Raw genomic sequence first — 21,611 nt, forward strand, 5'->3', positions numbered from 1 at the left:
CACCAAAAGAGGGGGGGGGGGTTATGACCCCCACCAACTCCCCTTCGGCACGCCACTGGCCACGGAGGCCAGCATATCCAAAATTGTTAAAGCAAGGAGTGAAATTACTGTTTTTGAGCAACTCAACATTTTAAGTTACAGCGCTTGAACAAACCTTACAGGGAGAGACGATAATGGCAGAGCCTTGAAAATATTTCTAATAAATACAAACACGAATTTATTCCAGGTAGCTGGGTAAAGTAATTAAACACACCAGTGGCGTACGCAAGGGGGGTTACGGGGTTTAAACCCCCCCCTCTTTGAGCTTGTGAAATGTTATGAAAAATGCTGTGGAAAAAAAATAATTAAATGGCCAACTTACCACAGTCAAAGATCTAGGACAATACTATTACTATTACTACTACAACTAATAATAATAATGATGATGATAATAATTTGAATTATTATTTCCATGCAGCACGAAGAAAAGCACAGCATTCCAAACACATGCGTCTTTCAGATAGATAGCCTCGAAAATTAACAAGTATTTTTGAAAATAAAATATAAGAGCAACTATGATTTAAAAGAGAGAAAACTTGTTTTGTATCTCAGTTGCAACAATGTTCAATACACTGGCGTACGCAGGATTGTTTTTTTCGGGATGGGCTGGAATAGTAAATGTGGATAGCACATGCCTTCGTTTTGGAGGGCAGGATGCATAATAAAATATTTCGTATTTTTGGAGCTTTTCAGTCTATTAAAATTGTATTCAAAGACAAAAATGGTAATCGGGACTCACTTTAAAAGAGGTTTCGCATTTACACATTTTGATTTTTTAAAGTTCTTAACGGATTTTTATTTGAAAATTCTGATTTTCTCAAAATTTTGGTAGGGGCCCTCTACGTTCAATGAACATGTATTTTTTTGTGTGAACAATGAGAATTTACTAAAGAAAGTTCTTGGTTCGTTGTAAGCGGCTAATGTATAGACAAAGGCTAGGCGGACAAGAACAGTCACCAGTCCACCTTCCCATTGTTTACCGCAGCATGTTTGAATGTCTCTCTTAAAATGTCTCACCTTGTTGACTAGACATGTATTCAAACGACAATAAGCTTAACTATTGTAAAATGTTTTGTTGGCAAGAACAGAGAGACAATCCAGATGTGAATTATCGGGGACAATTATGAGGAGAGGAAGCCGGAAAAATTCCAACCAATTCCGGGAATCGAACCCGGATCTCCCGCGTGGTTGTCAAACGCTCTACCGACCAGACCACCGCAGCTCCTTGGATGAGTTCCATACTTTGATTATTTTAATTTATTTTAATATATTTTCTTGTTTTTATGGATTTTCTTCACACTTAAAATGTCTCACCTCGTTGACCAGACAATTATTTCGTAACAAAGAAACAAAAAAATGCTCCCAGAATTTGATAAAAATCGAATGACTAGAAAGTGATATTGTTCTATTGCTTTCGTAAATACTATATTTACGTAGATCTCTAGTACTTAATAGTAGTAGTGGTATTAGTAGTATTATTAGTAGTAATTCAGCTAATTAATTAATTATAAGTATTATTAATTAATTGTGATTATTATTATTTAATTAAAGTATAATAAAACAATGGTAATGTGAATTTGGAGAAAGTTTTAGAAATAACCCCCCCCCTTGATAAAATCCTGCGTACGCTACTGAAACATACGTGAACTAGAGTTGGCCAAAAGTTTAGGCACCTTTTCATTTCGTTATCGTCCAGTTCATATGGATCTACACCGCAAAACCAACTTAGCTTTTTCTCCATATATTTTTGTGTCGACTGCGCAGAGAGCTTGAACACAAAAAATTACTGCCATTTCACAGCATTGTCATTAATTGTATGCAATGTTACCGAAATTTTACACAGTACTAAACAATAAACGTACAGTTGGGTATTTTCTTGCAGGCGACAAACATCTCGGCCGCAAAAATGGCGGGAGGGTTCGGTACGAGGGGTAGTATCGGGCCCTCGTTTCGATGCGCTAAATTTTAGCGAATCTCTTGCGTATTTCGAGCTGTTTCATGCTGTCGCTTGGCTTACTTCACACAAATATGCGAATATCCTGACTTATTTTTTTACTTCTTCTCTAAAATATTTAAAATGCAATATTGTTAACATGAGCGTCCGGAAGGGGGGGGGGCAAGGCGGGGCCGTGCCCCCCACTGGAAAATAAAAGTCTACCAAAAAATATGTATTTCACACATATCATTTCATTTTAGCCACAATAATATGTGTTAATTATTGCATGAACACCATAAATTCAAATTTAAGCAATGTTTTTTAGGGAACAACACTATTTTTGGGAAAAAATTGTCTTCGTTTGTCCCCCCCCTTCCTTGCCCCTCCCTGGAAAAAATCCTGCGGACATCCATGATTGTTAATATTTTGCTTGTTCATCGCCGCACCTCCCTCTGATATTTAGGTATACAATTTGATAAGATGCTTCACATGGAATACGCACATTACGTATTTAATCAACAAGGGACGCAAAATTTCAAATATACTCCGTAATATGACAACAACAAAAAGGGGTGGAGAGCCAAAAGTTTTACTTCTATTTTACAAAAATTGTTTTCGTTCATAATGTGATTATGCAGCTTTCAGTTAAGGGGGTGCAAATTCCAAACAACTGGACAAAAATAGATATTACAAAAAAAAAAGCACTGTACACTAGCCCAAATGTTAGCGTTTACATGGAAAGCAGAGAAACTTCTTTGACAGACCAATTAACAATTCTTGGTTCGTTGAAAGCGGCTAATGTATAGACAAAGGCTAGGCCGACAAGAATAACTCAGTCACCAGTCCACCTTCCCGCGGCACGTTTGAATTTCTAAATTCAAACGACAATAAGCTTAATTATTGTAAAATGTTTTGTTGGTAATAACAGTGAGACAATCCAGATGTGAATTATCGGGGATATTTATGCGGCGACAAAGCCGGAATAATTCCAACCAATTCCGGGAATCGAATCCGGATCCCCCGCATGGTTGTTAGATGCCCTACTGACCAGACCCCCGCAGCTTCTTGGATGAGTTCCGTACTTTGATTATTTCAATTTACAAGTATTTTAATATATTTTCTAGTTTTTATGGATTTTCTTCACACTTAAAATGTCTCATCTCGTTAAGTAGACAATTATTTCGTAAGAAAGAAAAATGCTCTAGAATTTGTTAAAAATCGAATTACTAGAAATTAATTCCGTTTTATTGCTTTCATAAATACTATATTTATGTAGATCTCTACTACTTAATAGTAGTATTATTAGTAGTAATTCAACTAATTAATTAATTATAAGTATTATTAATTAATTATGAGTATTATTATTTAATTAAAGTATAATAAAACAATGGTAATGTGAAGAAAGTTTTAGATATAACCCTTCCCTTGATGAAATCCTGTGTACGCTGCTGCACCCAGCACATATAAGGACAAAACACAATTCTACAGAGGATTATACTGGCCGTAGGTCCAGACGCCAGAGCCTCGTTGCCCTGTAAAAAGCAGTTACCGGGGTATACTATGTGGAAGTGAGGTTGACATTTGGGTGCCTTATCACGTCACCTCTTACACTCCGTGTAATGAATGAAGGAAATTGCATCCGATTTTTAAGGAATGGAGATCTAGGGTGCATGATGGAGATATTTGATATATTCTTTGGTAATGGTTGATTTGAAGAGCAATGTGAATGAAAAAAAAATCCAGAATTTGTGAATTACATGAACAGTTTTCGCCAGCCAGATCGACGAAGCAATCAAATAACTGGTGTCAACACAACACAATATATATGGCGACTATGTAGACAAATATCATATTATACAGGTAACAACAGTGTTCTAACAAAATTCTTTGTGCAAATGTGAGGCATTGCAGATATTAGGGAAGAACTTGCAAAATACAAGTTGCAAGAATCAGCAGTTTAAACTTATTCATATCTATCTTCTTGCACACGCACTGATCTATTCTAAAAAAAAAAACCAACAAAAAAACAGAGTATTAGAGACCAGGTAGACTCCTGTCACATGTATACAGTATCCAATGTACAGGGTGGCCCAAAAAAGGTAACAGAATAATTTTTGTTACCTTTTTTTTGGGTCAACCTGTATATGATCCAACAATAAAAGAAAAATCGATCTTCGTCTAGTTCGCCCCTAAAATCCGCAATGCCTCATATCATTGTGTGAGAACCAGAGGAACATTACTACAAAAAAAATGCAGTGCTTTTTTTTTTTAGGAGTCTGATCAACATATTTCCATCTCTTCTCGTTAGTGGTCGAGTGGAGTTATTGTATCTCCAATTTACTGTTTTTCTTTGGGGGGGGGGGGGCAATACATTATCCGACTACAAAGTAGATCTCTCTTAAGTGAGTATATACGTTAAAAAACCGAACATGCACTTTTTTAAAGTTCAGTATCTTCTGTTATTTTCTTTACATGCCTATCTATACTCTGTCCCAGGAAATGTGGACCAAGTGAATAAAAACAAATCCTCTTAGCAAGTGTTCACTTGAGAGGGTTTTCAACCAATGAATGCATGAGAGAAAGTTATTGCTTGGAAGGGCAATGTAACTGCAGCTACCAGTCGATTGCGAGCACGTACTGCTTTGCTCTGCCCACTCACTTTCTCCCCTTCTCTATTGTTATGTGCGACATTGTTCCAGATTCCTGTGGCAGACTGTAGTCCTTAGTTCCTGGACACACTTATTTTCCCACTGCAAGGCACGTATCACATTAGTAGTCAACAGAAGCAAGCTTTTGCGGTGCATCCAGTATTGAATTATTCTACCTTGAAAATGTAAAGTGAGAAAAAATTTAGGTGCATAATCCTTGTACCAGTCCCGCACCATGCCCGTGCAGTCTAAGGTGCAAGCTTTGTGGTCTGGCTACAGGGCACGTGCAGGCTCGAGTCTCCCAGGGGAAGCGTAGCAACTTTTCCCGAGAGTTCAGCCTGTGCATGGGGCCGGTGGTCACCTACCATCGTGAGGAAATTTGGAAGCCACAAATGAGTAGCGTAATCCGGTCATAGAAAACCTACGACGACGACTTTGGGTTCTTCGTGCTGACCACACAACTGGTTGGATGATCGCCCACCTCTGGTGGGAGTGAGGACGGCTGTCGGTAGGTAGGCCCTGACCCTCACAGGTTATTGATCCTTGCTCCAGGCCATCAGTGTTGCAAATACTGCTGCCGTTCTTTTACTTCGAGGAATTAAAATGCAAGATAATACAACAGTTTGAAAGCAAGAACTTTATTTACATCAACTTCTTTATATTACATATATTACCTGTATTCACACACTTTGAAAATAAAATATTAAAGAATAAAACATCTTTTAGTGTACTAACTCTATATCTGACAATGCATACATTACTATCAAATTTATCAAAAACAATAATACGAGGCGTATTTTTAAAGTAAGTACAGTTTTGAAATTCCACCGCTGCGGTCGTGGTCCCGTGCATGCGCACTGCGTACCTACATCTCTTGGCAAGCCACAGACGCCATTGCGGCAACCAGTGGTGGCCGGTGGCAAGTGTGATGGGTAGTGCCAACATGATCAAGAAATAAAAAAAAAAATCTCCGCAATGCCCCCGCTCCCTCCTTGAGGTTGCCCCACTGGCCAAGATGTTTATCCTCGTTTGGTAACGTGGAAAACAGTGTGTGTTTAAGTAATAACACACTAATACGATTCATCTTCACTCACTAACCTATCTTTATACACTACAGGACACTTCACTAAAAAACAATTACAAGAGGAAGGGAAAACAAATCTTCTCACCTTCTCCTCCCCCATGCACACATATTCCAACTGGATGTTGAAAATATTCTAGACATTTGATGTAAAAAGAAATTGTCGAAATGCCAAAGAAACTCGCATCACCATAGGATTTTTTACTTTCATATTTTTAAAAAGTCTGGATGGCCCTCTAGGCGCATCTATCTATTATCAAAATGTCCATTTTACGGAAAAATACTAGGTTCGTTTCTCCAAAAGTTGGCAGAAAAAAGTAGATAGTACCTTTTTCAAGAATTACTTCCCTAACGGGTCTTACAAATCCGTCGTATTTAGCGACATCTCTGAAGATGGCAACTGTGTCAACACTGCGAAAGTTCCCTCGCTGTGCCAAAGCCAAAATGGACACGGATGGTGTCTTATGGGCTAAACCCACCCCCTGCCACCTTCTTCCCGGCTCATGGTGGAAATGTTACTCGCTGAGACTTCCCACGTGTTTCAACTTGGTTAGGCCAGCTCTTGAGTGGCGCAGACTGCTGCCTCGCCGAGGGTACGAAACAGCTGGCGATAAAGTGAGGAGGTTGGGGCTGTTCATATCTAGTCTGTGGTTGGGGCGGTCGTCACGTCAGCTTGACCGATCGCAATATTCGAATCTCCTTGTCTGTAAACTATCAATGTATTAATTTAACAATACTTGGGCTATGTATGCATTTCTTCTGAGGGTAGTGCCATGGCACGGCGGCTCTCTCCCTTAAACCGCCGCTGGCGGCAACAATCAATCGTGTTTACATTTGCTCTTGCGTATTTAAACTGCCTCCACAGACTGTGAAATACGCGTTATTTGTTTTCTTAGTGCTAAAGGCGTGAAAGCAGTTGAAATTCAGCGTCAGATTTGTGAAGTGTACGGACAAAACATTATGAGTGATGGAATGGTACGCAAATGGGTAAGAGCTTTGAAAGATGGCCGAAAGAATGTTCATGACGAGGAACGGAGTGGGCGACCCTCAGTGATCACTGTCGATTTGGTGCAGAAAGTCGACGAAAAAGTGAAGGAGAACAGATGCTTCACGATTTCTTCGTTATCAGAGGAGTTCCCTGAAGTTTCAAGAAGTGTTATGTACGAAATTGTTACCAAACGCTTAAACTATCGAAAATTGTGCTCACGATGGGTACCAAAAATGTTAACTGACGTGCACAAAAGCAAACGTTTAAGTAGCACCTTGACTTTTCTTGTCAAGATCTCATCGCATCATTTGGCTGGGAACAATTTGATCATCCTCCATACAGCCCCGATCTAGCACCCAGTGACTACCATGTGTTTCTGCAACTGAAGAAGCATCTCTGAGGTCAGCGCCACGATGACAACGATAGCCTCAAAACGGCCATGTTGCAGTGGCTGTCAACTCAGGTGGCAAACTTCATGATGACGAAATACAAAAGCTTGTTGTTCAATATGATAAGTTCCTTAATATTGGTGGCAATTATGTGGAAAAGTAGATAAAAGTGTGATCTTTCATGTAACAATAAAATTGTTACAAATAGTTTACTTGATTTTTGTACATATCAAAATGGTACTTACTTAAAAAATACGCCTCGTAGTTTCAATCAATAACCTTTCACATCGGTAGTAGGTTGAGAATCTTCTTCTATACTATCAGATAAGAAAAATGACATGAGTTACTTTACTTTTTTCTTTAATTTCATTTTCTTACTTGCTATTTCGATGACATTTTACATCATTAAACTTTATGATTTTTATACCTATACTATGACCGTAATAGGATAATTAGATACAGTCAAGAATGTTCCCTCAGGGAAGAGATTCATTTTTGAACATGAACAATTTTTATACAACAGATAACTTACAAGTTGATATCACGACTGGTTAAGTGTTTCCCTATATTTCATGAAACTTTTTAATTGCTCGTTTATGTACTTGGTAGACAGAGGATTTAGGTTACCATTTTGAGCACATAAAGTTAGGATCTTAAGGCGAGGAGATACAATTACGCACCAATTGTGCATTTATTTCAGTATCGCCCGAATAGGCACTGCTACTAAAACAAACCCTGGTTGTATCCAAGAGTATGAATTTCTCTCCATGTTGTAAGTGCAAACATTTTGTTATGTTGATTAAGCTGGACACGATGTTTGAAAAATACGATGAATAATAATTTCCGAATTCCATGTATTCCTTAGGGGATATCAACTTCAACATCAAGTTACAGCTAATCAAATGGAAGTTTGAGTTTTCCGCTGGTGAAATTCATCTTCAAACTGCCCTCTTCCCGTTGACATTTCTTTCTATTCCATCGGAAGTTTTATATTCACAAGAGAATGAATCAAATCATACTCCCATATGATCAATGCTTTTTTCCTTGCCTTCTGGCAGTGTTGCCAAACCTGATGGGCATAAGAGAACTAAATTTCACCTTAAATGGAGTTAAAACTGACTCTCATGGAGCTAGATTTACGATGGCTGGATAAAGTGCCTTCTAGGGTAATGTCAAAGGGGTACTGCTATTATCGTTAACTCTAAATTAATGACAATTTATTCTTAATTTTCAACATCTAGATCCGGCGGCATCGCCCATCTCAATAATCCACCGATGGTGGTATGAAATCGAAAGTAAAGAATTCCCTGACGACAATACTATGTCAATTTCACGTCTAACATTGCGCTATAAAGAAGTAGCTGGGGAGATAAGAGGGAGTGGGGCGACGCAGCCAATATAACAATGTCACATCACTTGCAAAATGTATAATTATGACAAAAGGTGGTCTATGTGGGTCGGAACCAGAGATGGCATCATAGTGGGGCACGGGGGGTGGGCGTCCCAGTTCACAGCCGAACGAGTGCACGGAAGATTGATTTAGTTTATTTTACTTCGCGTTTTGTGCCTCTTGGCTAATTTGGGAAGATGGGGACGAGTGATAAAATTGATGAATGGACATTCTCAAAAAAACCTGGGACCCTTGGTGTCGCAGCACAATGTCCTAACCACTCGGCCACAGGGTCCAGCTAGAGTGCACGAAAGAGCCAGATCTGGCTCCAAGAGAGCTAAGTTGGCACACTGCCATGGATGGAAAGGCTTGGGAAGACTCCCGTGGAAATTGTATCACATGCCCTTAAGGTAAACGTTTGCTTATTAGTCAATGGTTTGATTCCTTGAATGTAATGACACTATAAGTCCACATGTGCAGATGTATTTCGTGTATTGACATAATAGTCATGGAACAACCCTTTGCTGCAAACAATAAGAATTGATCCTAGTACTTTCACAAATTTTTGGATAACATCATACAATGGACGTTGTAGGTATTATTAATAGTGTTGAGTATGCCACTCGGATATAATCCTGCAATGATGGTGATGTAGCTATTGCCAGTGAAGTACATGTAACACTGCGTTCTGAGCACATTGATAAGATATGGCTGGTAAACGGATCTTTGCTCACATTTCAGCAGTAGTTGTTAATCAAATTTTAATGACTTTCAATTAAGGGATTTTACAACATTGCCAGATGGATGTGATACCATAAGGTGTATTATCTGATGAATAACAGTATTGGTCAATCGCAGGATAAAAATTATAATATTACATAATATTAATAAAAACGTTTATTTTTTGTCATGATTCTTTTAAGAATATTTTAGCCCTTTTAAATGCTAAAACACATACGAGATTATTCTAAATATTTCTTCCATTCAGCACAATGCTAGAAATTTACATAATATTAATAATAATAACCCACAGCGCGACAGCCCTTGAGAGCCTTGGCTTACCTACCGACTGCTGGTCTCCCTCCCACACTGTTCCTCCGTCACCTGTTATAGCGTCGAGATCTGAGACCAGTATTGGGGTGACGGGTGGTCAGCCCGTCGAACGCCCAGCCGTTGTAGGTCTTCTCGACCGGGTTACCGCTCACTTATTCGGAGCTCCCCAATTTCCTCACGATGGTGGGTTGCCACCGGCCCTATACGTAGGCTGAATAAATTCCGACCAGAGCTGGATTCGAACCTACGCTGTCCCGCAGCGAACGATCTCAAGATGAGTGAACGCCTTAACCCGCTCGGCTACGGAGGAGGACACATAATATTAATAAAAACGTTTATTTTTTTTGTCATGATTCTTTTAAGAATATTTTAGCCCTTTTAAATGCTAAAACACATATGGGTTAAAATCATGACAAGTTACTTTGTGTCAGCTCGAGAATTATCTTTTCTTGTGTATGTGTATCACATTATATTTTATTTGTTTATTCACATATAGTATGGAATAACGTATGACAAATACCTATCGTGTATTGATATAAATATATTCTTTCAATGCATGTGACTATTGAAAAGAAATTTTCTCAATGATCCCTAATGTATTTTTCAACATCACACAATACAATTGTTTTTCTAGACAACAGTGGTGTTATGTATTTGTGATTTAACTTAAAAAATGTAATGTATGGTCATGTCAGATTATTCTGTAATGAATTTCTCTATCATTTATTATATTTTGATTGGAAAGTTTTAATTTATGATTAATTGTTCTGTGCAATGTGTTATGGTATAAGATGCTAACACACAGTGCATGGTCATGTATAATTTTTCTAGTACATGTAAATTTTATTTGGGTATATTATTTTTACCTAGTAAATTGATTTTTGATATGACATAATCATATATATATATATATTCATACGGTATAAAGAAACATGTAATATTGACTCGACAAATGTTGTGTAACAACACAAAATATGTTATTTATCTTTTCATATTTTTATTTCATAAAAATGAAAGTGCATACATGATTTTTTATGTTTTAAGCATATATATGTTATGATGATTAATGTGTCACATTTACGCTTCAGATATTTTGTGTTCATATTTCATAATTTATTTCACAAGCCAGTTGGCTTTGACAAGGAGTCTTCAAACTTATATTGTGCACATATGATCACACATATTTAATTTTCTTTACAAGAATTTCAAGTTCAACTAAATATTTACTATATCCACATAACGTAAAGTGTATTGCAATTACAATTTAAAGCATAAATCACATGCATGGATTCTAGCCCTTGTTGAGTGTCAGTATGACAATGTCGTCATATAGTTACAAAACTTTGAATGTGGAAAGGTGCATTTCCCATAATTTTTATTAATAGTTGAGCTTATTCCACGAAAAAATATTTTCGCATAATAATTTTAAAAAACAAAAAAAGGTAGTGCTCCCCTGTGCTTAGCACCACGCCATGAAGGCGTATAGGGGGTGTGGGCATAATGCCCCACACTTTCTTGATCCAGTCGTGAGTGGGGGTGATGTGATCAGCATCATGCCCCTGACTGCCTTTACCCCCCAGGGTTTCCCCCAGGTACCCATGTTATTCGACGCTGGGTGGGCACCGGGGCTGCTTCCAATAGAAAAGTTCCCAGATTTGAACCAGCCAGGGATCGAACCCGGGACCTTCAGCATGGTAGTCGGACACATTACCGACTGAGCCACCATGTCCATTTTATTTTAAGAAATAAATATCTAAATTATTTATTTTAATTTATATGCAAACAGACTGAGAAAGTGAAATGTATCTGATGTATTATTTACAAGTTGGTTTGTACGACAAATTTAACTTGCAAGGAGATTTTTCCTGATTTCATTCATTTTGGTGTAAAAGTAAGATATTTGTTAAATATGTTGGATACTTCCGATGAATAATTCCACTTTTGGACATTTGATATTGTTTTATCTGTGGCATTACTAGTAGTCCACATGTTACAAATTGTCCATCATCAAAAGACCAGTTATGGGTCATACAATATTGTACAAACCAGGTCTGAAAAACTCATTTAACAGATTTCATAAATGATAACTTATAATATGTAAATTTAATTTTTATTATACTTTTGTACAATACGAACATTTTCTCAGTTATACATTTAATTTCATACAAATTCAAAGAACTTCTTGCCTACGGTGAAAAGTTTAACGTACAAAACAGTAAGCCCCCCACCCTCGACCTCATATGCGCGGCAGAAAAAGCAGCTTGTTTTGCCCCAAACCCCAAGATTCGGAAAACATCAGAACGTCAGCAGCCGGAATTTTTCAAAAAGTGATGACCAACAGTGAAACCAGGAAACCTAATCCAGTGCACCAAGAAATCTCTTCTGTCCTCTCCGAGTTTGGCAAATGGCTGAACACCAATGAAGTTTCGTGTCTAAAATCTGCCAAAACGAACCAGTTTGTAATCATGCACAAGGGCGATTACTTTACGAAAGTAATAGACAAACTAAACAGTGACTCGTACAGTGTCATCAAAAAGGACCCCACAAACAGGTACAATAGAATTGTGAAAAATGCAGTGAAATCTAGTGTCATACTCAGTGAACAAGAGCACAAATTCCTTTCCAACCCCCACCCTTCACCTGCCATTGCCTATGGCATTCCTAAAACTCATAAACCTGGAATCCCCATGCACCTTATAATAGCTGGCTTCCGTTACCCCACGGTCCATCTAACAAACTGGCTAAAAAACAAAATATCTCAATTCGACAACAAACTAACATGTGTGTTCCGCAACAGTGCCGATGATAAAAATCTGGTGACTTCAATAGTGCAAGCTGACAGTGCAAAATTAGCCAGCATTGACATAGTAGATATGTACAGTTCAATCCCCATAGACCTAGCGCTGCGTTCAGTTGAAAGATGGCTGACAACAAACAGAATCCCTGCTCTACAGGTACAAGAGATAACCAGGCTATTGGAAGTTTGTCTAAAACACAATTACTTTCAGTTTCAGGATAAATTCTACAATCAGTCCCAGGGCCTTGCGATGGGCAACCCACTATCAGCTCCTTTAGGCAACATTGTCAAGCACCTGGCTGAAAAAGAGATACTCCACACTCCAGAACTACAATACATCCGATATAGAAGGTATGCGGACGACACAATAGTCATATATAAAAAGACAGAAGAAATCAACCTTCTAGTGAACACGCTAAATAGCATCCACCCCAGGCTCAATTTCACCGTAGAACAAGAAAAACATGACATCACCATCAGCCGTGCACTTAACAAATTCACAACCACTGTCTACAGAAAACCGAATGCAGGCAACCAGTACATACATGTTCTCTCCAGCCACCCCCTCCCTGCAAAAAGCCAATGTGTGGCTGAACTTTTATCGAAGAGCCTTCTCCTACTGTTGCAGAGAAGAGGATCTACGAGAGGAGATAGCCACCATCACTGAAATAGCCCTGAAACATGGCTACACTGAAGCACAACTTTCCACTTGGTGCAGTAAAGTGGAAATACAGGTCAGGCACCCTAACCTACCACAATCAACCCCCAGCGTCCAATATAAATGGTTTGCCATCCCACCACTTCCAACCGCATATCCAAAGCCCTTCTCCCATATGGCATCAAAGTAGTGCACAAACCCAATTCCAAAATAGCTGATAAACTGAACAAACACAAACGGTACTTCCTTTCTCCCCCCTTGATAACCCAGGTGAATACGATGCAGAGTGTGAATGCAAGGCACATTACATCGGCAGGTCCATCAGATCTGTCAATGAAAGAATCCAACAGCACCTACCAGATGCAAAAAAAGCCCAACCCACTACTGGTCTTGCTAAACATATCAAATACAACAGCCATAAAATTCAAAAGGTTCAAGTCAAACACACTGCCCACACGCTCGTAGACACCAAAATCAAGGAAACGCACGCCATAATGCACTTCCCGCATGAGCTAAACATCGATAGCGGGCAAGAGCACCACACTTGGATTCCCCTACTACAACAGTTATCGCCCAGAAATAGCAGACGACACAAACCCAGACGCACAGTTAACAACAGCACACCTAGCGGCAGCCAGAGAACTACAAACAAAAGACGCACGCAAGCAACAGTAGAGCAAGTTCCAACGAGGATGGTGGCAGTGGCAACTGAAATGAATCGAAAAAGAAAAAACAGCTTCGCGGCTAAAAGTGAGTACTAGTTTCTCCGTATTTATACATTTAAAACAAGATTTTTTCCAGTACATAAGTGTCTGGCCAATAACCATTGTATTCATGGAAAATCAGGACCTGGCACTATTGAAAGACGACGACAAGATGGCGGAAAACAGTGAAAAGTGAAGCAACAGAATTGCTTGTTTTCCAAAGTTGCTATCTGACATTTAATACGCATCACAACATGAGAAAGTGTGGAAACGTATTACAAATGCTCCATTAGCATTTTACAATAGTTCTTAGTGCAATGTGGTACAACTGGGACTGGTAATGTTTTGTTAAAAATAGGCCGTGTTTCTGGAAGGATAATGGTGATGATCAAGCAGGAAAAATGACATCATATATGTATCAAGAAACACCCACTTGGGTTTGGTACCAAATGCAAAAATAGAACTAAAACCTTATTTCTTAAAGCACTAACACAAATATTGTTGATATTTAGAATGCAGAAGTATGTCTAAGCGTGGCATTTACTTCGAAAACTCAGTCGTGCATGATTTTGAACAAGAAATTTAACGCATGTTCTGGTTTTTACTTTTTAATACTTAAGACTGTTAGAACTGTTCAGTATTTGGTTTTTTATGAAGTAATATATATACTTACAAACAAAGAAGAATTTCTGGTTTACAACACACATTTTAAATGTAATGATAGCTTGTAAACGTACAATTTATGTTTATGAACGTACGTAATTCTGTTTACAAGATGAAAGTAGTTATAAAACTGAAATGGATGTGAAGTACATTTTGTAGAATATTTGATCATATTAACATTGCAATAAATTATCTAACTTTGTTAAATCTTACAGTATTGTAATGTTACAGTAATGTTATATTTAATACAACTTTGAATTGACTCTAACTTGATCTGAACATCATTTTACATAAGAATAATGTTTTAGAAGGATGAACCACCTTACCTGATATACAAAGATCAAGAAAATTCATATACAGTATATATCTTGAAAGAGAAAGTCTGGGAAACTAACATAAAAAATGAAAAGGAAATAGGAAACAAACACCACACACTGTAAATCTTTTAAATTTTCATGGCTTTAGAAGTCTTACGCGCTATCATTTATATGCTAGGTATCTTTTAGTTCCACTCAATGAATCTTCATATGCTGCCATTCTCAATCACATTTGAGTCGTCTTTCATTCGTACATATACCAACACTGCAGGTGTCGTCCCATTGTTTGTTATATTGTAACACACACCTGAAAGTAAATAATATATAAATACAAGATGTTTGGATTGTAACTGACTGTTTTCAAATCGTTATTACATTTTAACAAACCAAGCTATTTGTTTACAAAGCATTGCAAAAGCAAAAGTACATTTGTGAGTTTGGTTCAGCAAATTTTCATACAAGTACAACTAGCGGTGGAAAGTGTTCAGGGTGCGAAATCATTGAAAACTGGTGGGGGGGAGAAAGTTCTTCATCTACAGACTCCCTCCCCCACAAACATATGTGTAAATTATAGGATATACATATTTGTAGTGTTATTAAAAGTAAAAATAAATTACTAAATTAAAATATATTATTATTATTACTATTATTATTAATAATTACATAAAGGAAATTAATTTGTTACTTGTACACATATCAGATATTGCAAAGCAGCTAACTAATTCCTTTACTAACTTGTCAAGATATTAATAAATTATGAAATAGTTGAAGTGGTTTTATTATGTGTAAGTTTTTGTTTAGTTTGTGCTTCATGTTAATATAAATCAATTAGATTTCATGGTCATTATTTTCTTGCATTCTTGTTTTATTTTTATTGTGCGTATTGATGTAGATTTGTTAATTAATGATCTCTTGAGAGAGAATGCATCACAACTACTATAATTTGTGTGTGTTTTCAATATTATTCTTACTATATTTGAAATTAAAAGTAATTGCTTATCTTTTGTTTCTTATAACAAAAACTCTCCCCCCTGGAAACTTTTGGTGGTGGGGATTTCTGAGGCCAAGACTGTTGGTGGTGGGGGAGGGGAATCCCCCAGGATTTCGCACCCTGCTAGTGTTGCTCGAACAAAAAAATGTTGTGCAACAAAACTCTCGCTGTGTGTTTTACAACTTTACAAGGATCCACCATAACGTAACAACATCGAGGCATGGAAGGAACAATTTTTATTGACAGGGAGTGTGGTGAAACGTCATGGTTGCGCTAAACCCCGAGTGTCAGATGAGCATGTCAAGTCAATAAGATATTGTTTCACACGTAGCCCACGGAAGTCAATACGGGAGGCGAGCAGGCAGATAGGAACTCCAAGATCTACAAGAACTGTAGGACCGAATTCGGAATGCTCTTGCTTCTGTAACCCCTCAGATGATACAGAACACATGGAGGGAGATTGAATACAGGCTAGACATTCTCCATGCAACAAACAGAGCTCATGGGGAGCTATACTGCACTATACTGAGCTATAACTGCTTCCAAAAAAACTTTGCGAGTTTGTCTTCAAAATGTACGTACTTGTTTCTAACTACTCCTTACCATACTAAAATAACACACTGTTAAAAATGTAAAATCGGGGTTCTACCATAGTTATTGCACCAACATGGATAGATCACATGATGAACAGCATGGCCATATTTAGAGGGAGGGAAGGGTTTAGGGTTCAAACCCTCCCCGAAACTTTTGGCATGTTGGATTAATGGGAGTTCAGAAACTAAAATTTGTTGCACATTTTCAAAAAAATATTTGCAGTTTCACAAAAATTCAAGAGAGACAATTCTGAAATGATGGAGCTAGAATTTTCAAACATTCTGAATTCTTGAAATTTGAGCGAAACTGGTTTTATTCTCAGAATCGCAGCCCACCCGAGACCTCTTTCCAGTGCTGTTCTGAACCATGAATCAGACAGAAAATTCCCTTGTGATTGTCCCGAAATTTCAATTCCAACTTTTAAATTCCCTGTTCGATAAGGGTTTAAATCACCCTTTTTTAACCTATATGCGGTCTATAAAGCACATGCTTGTATAGTGCATAGCGGTTGTATATCATGATGTTTGATAAGTATAGGAACAATATGAGTGTCGGAAAGTGGGATTGAACTGGTCTATAGACCCCCTTCCCATTGACATCACTTATTGCATACAAAATAGCAGAACGTTTGTTAGTTTTATTGTTATTAATAGAAATAAAGTCCACTTAGTATTCAAACAGATAGAAAAATTTAGGTTACAATACAGGCACCAGGTTATGCTTTACCATTTAATCCAAATAATAACTGGTTTCCACATTTTAAGTGAATGGTCAAACAACATAAACTTTATGACTAAAATTTCGCTCTCTCTCTCTTACTTTTAAAGCTTTTTTTCAGGTATCTGAAATTTGATTACAAAATATGATAGCTGTGCTTTTCAGTACACACTGCATGAAACGAGAGAAAAAAGAACAAAAAAAAATTCAGTTGTGCTGCATATTCACACTGATGGATAGAGTACAAAAGCCCCCTCAAGGATTTAAGGACAGCAATAATAATAATAATAAGTTTGGAATCAATTAGTTATTTATTACTCCCTCTGTCCCATAATTATAGTCTGGTATGCCAAAATGGTAGTACAGGAATGACAGACGAAGAGGCAGATGGAAAGCACAATTTGTACTGATCCTTGAGTAGTAAAGTTGTAGGACTCATTCCCTTGTTTCATGTTCATCTTCTGTATACACCAATGTTACAGTTTGAATATCGGGCAATTATTATGAGACAACAAACAAAGGTGTACCGGACAATAATTGTGGGACAGAGGGAGTATGAAATTTTAATTATTATTATTAATTAATAATCATTATTGTTATTACTTCTGTTATTCAAACTTCTTGCGATGGCCATGGGAACAATTATGATAAAACAATTATTGGCATTTTGCACACACTGAAGGATACAGACATGGAAAAATTCCCAGCTGCTAACAGTGATGAAATCTGAACCAATATTGTAACCATTAATACCAACACACAGCTCGGCCCTAGTTACAATGTTTATCAAGATTTACTTTTTAATGTTACATATTGTCTTCCAGCATGACAATTTTCTTTTGTGACGATAATTTCGTTTTTGACGAAAACACAAAATGTGAAATAACACATTATAATGTCAATTTTTCATGTTTTTGAAAGGTGCAAGGTGCTTTCTGCTACCATGTTTTGTCACGAAATGAACTGCAAAATGTGAAATTAACTCTTAAACATAAAATTTAGAATTGATTTACTGATGCAACACCTTCTGAAGACTGAATTATCCTGTGAGTTACCCAAATCATGGAAAATTGATTAATTCTGCTGTAAATATTTAAGCAGGAAAAATGGACTTCTTTACACAGATATAAACTTAATACTCTGATAACTAGGTCTTTTCTAGTTTTTTTTTGGCTACGTCGTAGACCAGAGGCATGTAGCCTGTGTTACCGCAGGTAACAACAAAATGTAAAGAATTAAAAAGTTGTTGCAATAAAATGACAACATTGTTAAATACCTTAATGAACACCGTTGCCGTCGAGTAGATATTGCCTAGGACATTTTTTCTGCAGCCGACAGAAGCGAAGAGGGAGGCCGTTCGCTACCCTGAAGAGGCAACAAGGGAGAAGAGGGCGCCAATGCAAGGAAAGAGCAGGTAGGACTTTGGAGCATAGTGTGCTATGGGGTTATTCATATGCCTGTTAAGGGGCCCTGTTGCCATTAAGACGTACCGGATCAGCCAGTGTTGTCACATCGGATTGGCAGAAAATAGCTAAATCCCGCCTAAAATAGGAATACCATTTCTGTGAAGCAACTAGAGGTAGACTGCAGAGCCAAGGCTGGATTGAACTACAACTGAGACCAGTTAGGTAATAGACAAAAATATAGTTCCTTGGTGTGATTTGTGATTTGGACAAACCTTGCTCCAAAATACTAAGTTGGCAACAGTAGTACGTACAGTTGGGCTTCCCTTGTACAAAGAAGCGGAGTTCTCTCGTCTGCTCAGTGCTCACCACACAAACGTCAAACTGACCCGAGAAAAGTGTGGTTCTTCTTCTTCTTCCCCTTCGCACCTAATGGACATTTCCACTCAATTTTTTTTACAACAATTTTAAAAACTACACCTTGGAAAAATGACCCCTGCAAGTTCTCGCGTTTCTCTGCGTTCAGTTTAAGGCAGAAACGAGACTTCCAAAGTCGCGAGGCTAGCGTTGCGCTGAAAACACGCCGCCGCCATGTTACTACGTCACTCCTTAGGGAGAGCTAGTTTGTCGTCTGCTTCGAGCGTCCAGTTCCGGATCGGTAGCCCACGGTGAGCAAACACGTGCAGCAGTTTTACAAATTTGTACCGATTTAAATAATGGAAGAAGGAGCGATAGGAGAAAGGAAAGCTATGCTTTGTAATGATCATTCTTCCATGAAATATCCGTGCTGCTCACGTGAAGATAAATGAAAGGGTTCATCTGCGTGTGTGTTTTCAGGCCATGCGAAAAATATTGCTTATAAAATTTGTTGCTGACCAGACACTGAAAAATATTTTTTAAACTTATATTTATCGATATTTACCGTAACCTATGCAGTGCAAAATAGGAATTTTCACATTCTTCACTTTATTTATAAAGCCTATTTAACTTTCTTTTCCATAAAGCAATTTCAGTTTCTGTTCCATTTCTGTTGCGCAAATTATGATCAATATTTTTGTGCAGATAAGAGAAAATATACTGAGAAGATTACATTAGTTGCACAGTACATATCTATACTTAGTTTATGTATAATCATTACAAGGAAATAATGTGTATAGCCATGGGCGTATTTAAGGGGGATTTAACGGGTCCAACCCCCCCCCCCTCTCTTGTTTTGGTTCACTAAAATTACCATCCTTTTTCTATCCGCTTGTTCATAAAAAATTCCTTCGGACTTATTTCATTCTCTTAAATTAGAGACGTATAGGATGGGATACGGGTGGGAAGGAAATTTCGTAATTCCACACACCAGATGGGACTGCTGACCAATATCCTGATAGTTTCGGAATTTCTGTGATAATGAACTGCATTGAGACTCTTAAATCAGTTATTTTTTCCCCCCTCGAATCATATTAAAGAAATTTGGTTCTTAAAAACGTAGTGACACAAGATGAACAGAAAAGTATCAATACTAAGTAGCGTGACTTCGTGACTACAAACACACAACTTTGTCGGGTCCAACATCCCCTCCCCCATGCTCCCCAACAAGCTTCCGGCCAGCAGTGTCCTGGATTTTTACTTATGAAATAAAGCAACTCTAATCATACCAAAAGTTGATCCATCCCTCCTCCCCGTGAACTATATATCTGCCCATGTGTATAACAATATCCCATACTGAAATGGTACGATATAATTATTTTGAATTTTGTACTGCGAAAAAGCCGCCTCATCTCGTTACCCCAAACGCATTAATTGGTTGGTTCACAACTTCACCACTAAGGATCCTATCGAGACGAGACATGGCAACCTTGGTCTCGTTCTCGTTGAGAGTTGTAAATGTCTGTCTCGTGTTTATTTGTAAATGTCTCATTGACAGTCTCGTCTCAATTTATAAACATCCGTCTCGGTTTGGGAGGGCAATTCTCATTCTCGTCTCAAGTCTAGAAAAATATAGAATTAACAACGTATGCAAAGGCTTATCATTATAAATACAAAAAAAAAACTTTCTTAATATCTTTTTTTATTATTTTTATTTTGACTCCTCGTTTCGACGGTACAGCCCTCGAAAACTAAATATTATCCTGCTTATATATGCAAACCAAACTGCAGATTCAAAATTACCAGGAATGAACTGGCGTTGTAATTATTATACACAAAATCCATGATTTATCTGAGGAAGTCGCATGTTCCAGGTTTGACTCTCGACCTGGGCATGACTGTTTCCTTGTGAGTGACATTTCATTGAACTGGAAATTGTTACATGTGAGGATGTTACCTCGAGACTTTAGGGACAGCTAGGGGGATGCTTCTTTGTTAATGTTAGTATTGCTCACGAGACAAGGCATGTTCCGTCTCGTCTCATAAAAGGAGATGGGACAAGTGAATGTTTTCGAAATGAGATGGGACAGAAGAAAAAGTTCGTCTCTTATCATGGCAGCTTGGGTGATACTTACATTGTGCAGTTGGTGGTAGTGTGTGTGTGTGTGTGGGGGGGTACTCCTGCACCCCGACTTCGAATACTGCTTGTAGTTATTCATCTTCATTGTAGCGATTAGCCAAAAGTGGGAAGAAATGTGATGTTAGAGATGATACATAATAAATTAACCATGCGTTCTCATCGTTGCGGTTAAACAAAGTGAACGGAAAAGAGACGTAAAAGTAGGCTAAATACAAAAATTTGATATATATATATATATATACACAGGAATAGGGTTAGAAATGGTGCCAGAAGGGCGGATAAATACAAATAATGAAGAAGACAGTAAACACTTACCACACGAATAGAAATAATTCAATATTTCGCGATCTGAGTCGCATTTTCAAGAAGGTAGATAAAAGATTGACGACACTTTGAGTAGAGGCACAGAATACTGACCGTAGCGTCTCTACGGTCAGTGTTGCCAGAAACAGTTGAAAGGAAACACGAAATACTTTTGCCAGTGTTTACTGTAAGGTGGGTGGGTAGTTTGGGGGAGGAGAGGAAAGAGTTACTGGTTGGCTAGGTTGAGTCCGGGGGGTATAGTGGCATGCATGCCTGCTATATAGGCCCTTCCCATCGCCTGCGGAAAGATGTGTCAGAGCGGGGAGGAAAGAGTTACTGGTTGGCTAGGTTGAGTCCGGGGGGTATAGTGGCGTGCATGCCTGCTATATAGGCCCTTTCCCATCGCCTGCGGAAAGATGTCAGAGCGGGGGGGGGGGGGGGTA

General features: G+C 38.1%; 2 protein-coding genes across 4 annotated transcripts in view; one reads left to right on the top strand and one right to left on the bottom strand.

Moving 5' to 3' along the window:
* Positions 1-10,892: 10,892 nt before the first annotated feature.
* Positions 10,893-21,611, bottom strand: part of LOC145979478 (uncharacterized) — a 94,957-nt gene continuing 84,238 nt past the window's right edge. For 2 of the 3 annotated variants that reach the window (XM_083112396.1, XM_083112395.1), the window contains one exon: positions 10,894-14,970. In XM_083112396.1, coding sequence (XP_082968522.1) covers positions 14,870-14,970 — 101 coding nt within the window. In that variant the 3' untranslated portion in view covers positions 10,894-14,869. Of the gene's footprint in view, positions 14,971-21,611 lie in introns of all 3 variants that reach the window. The other variant, XM_083112397.1, reaches the window with a different exon arrangement.
* Positions 11,855-14,580, top strand: LOC145979574 (uncharacterized). The gene is made up of 2 exons (XM_083112547.1): positions 11,855-12,672; positions 14,562-14,580. The coding sequence occupies exons 1-2, from the start codon at positions 11,855-11,857 to the stop codon at positions 14,578-14,580; spliced, it is 837 nt and encodes a 278-aa protein (XP_082968673.1).

Source organism: Lepisma saccharinum, chromosome 26 (genome assembly GCF_977018435.1).
Source record: "Lepisma saccharinum chromosome 26, izLepSacc3.1, whole genome shotgun sequence".
Lineage (NCBI taxonomy): Eukaryota > Metazoa > Arthropoda > Insecta > Zygentoma > Lepismatidae > Lepisma > Lepisma saccharinum.

Coding starts and splice junctions, on each gene's coding strand:
- LOC145979574 (XM_083112547.1), top strand. CDS start 11,855: ATGACCAACAGTGAAACCAGGAAACCTAATCCAGTGCACCAAGAAATC.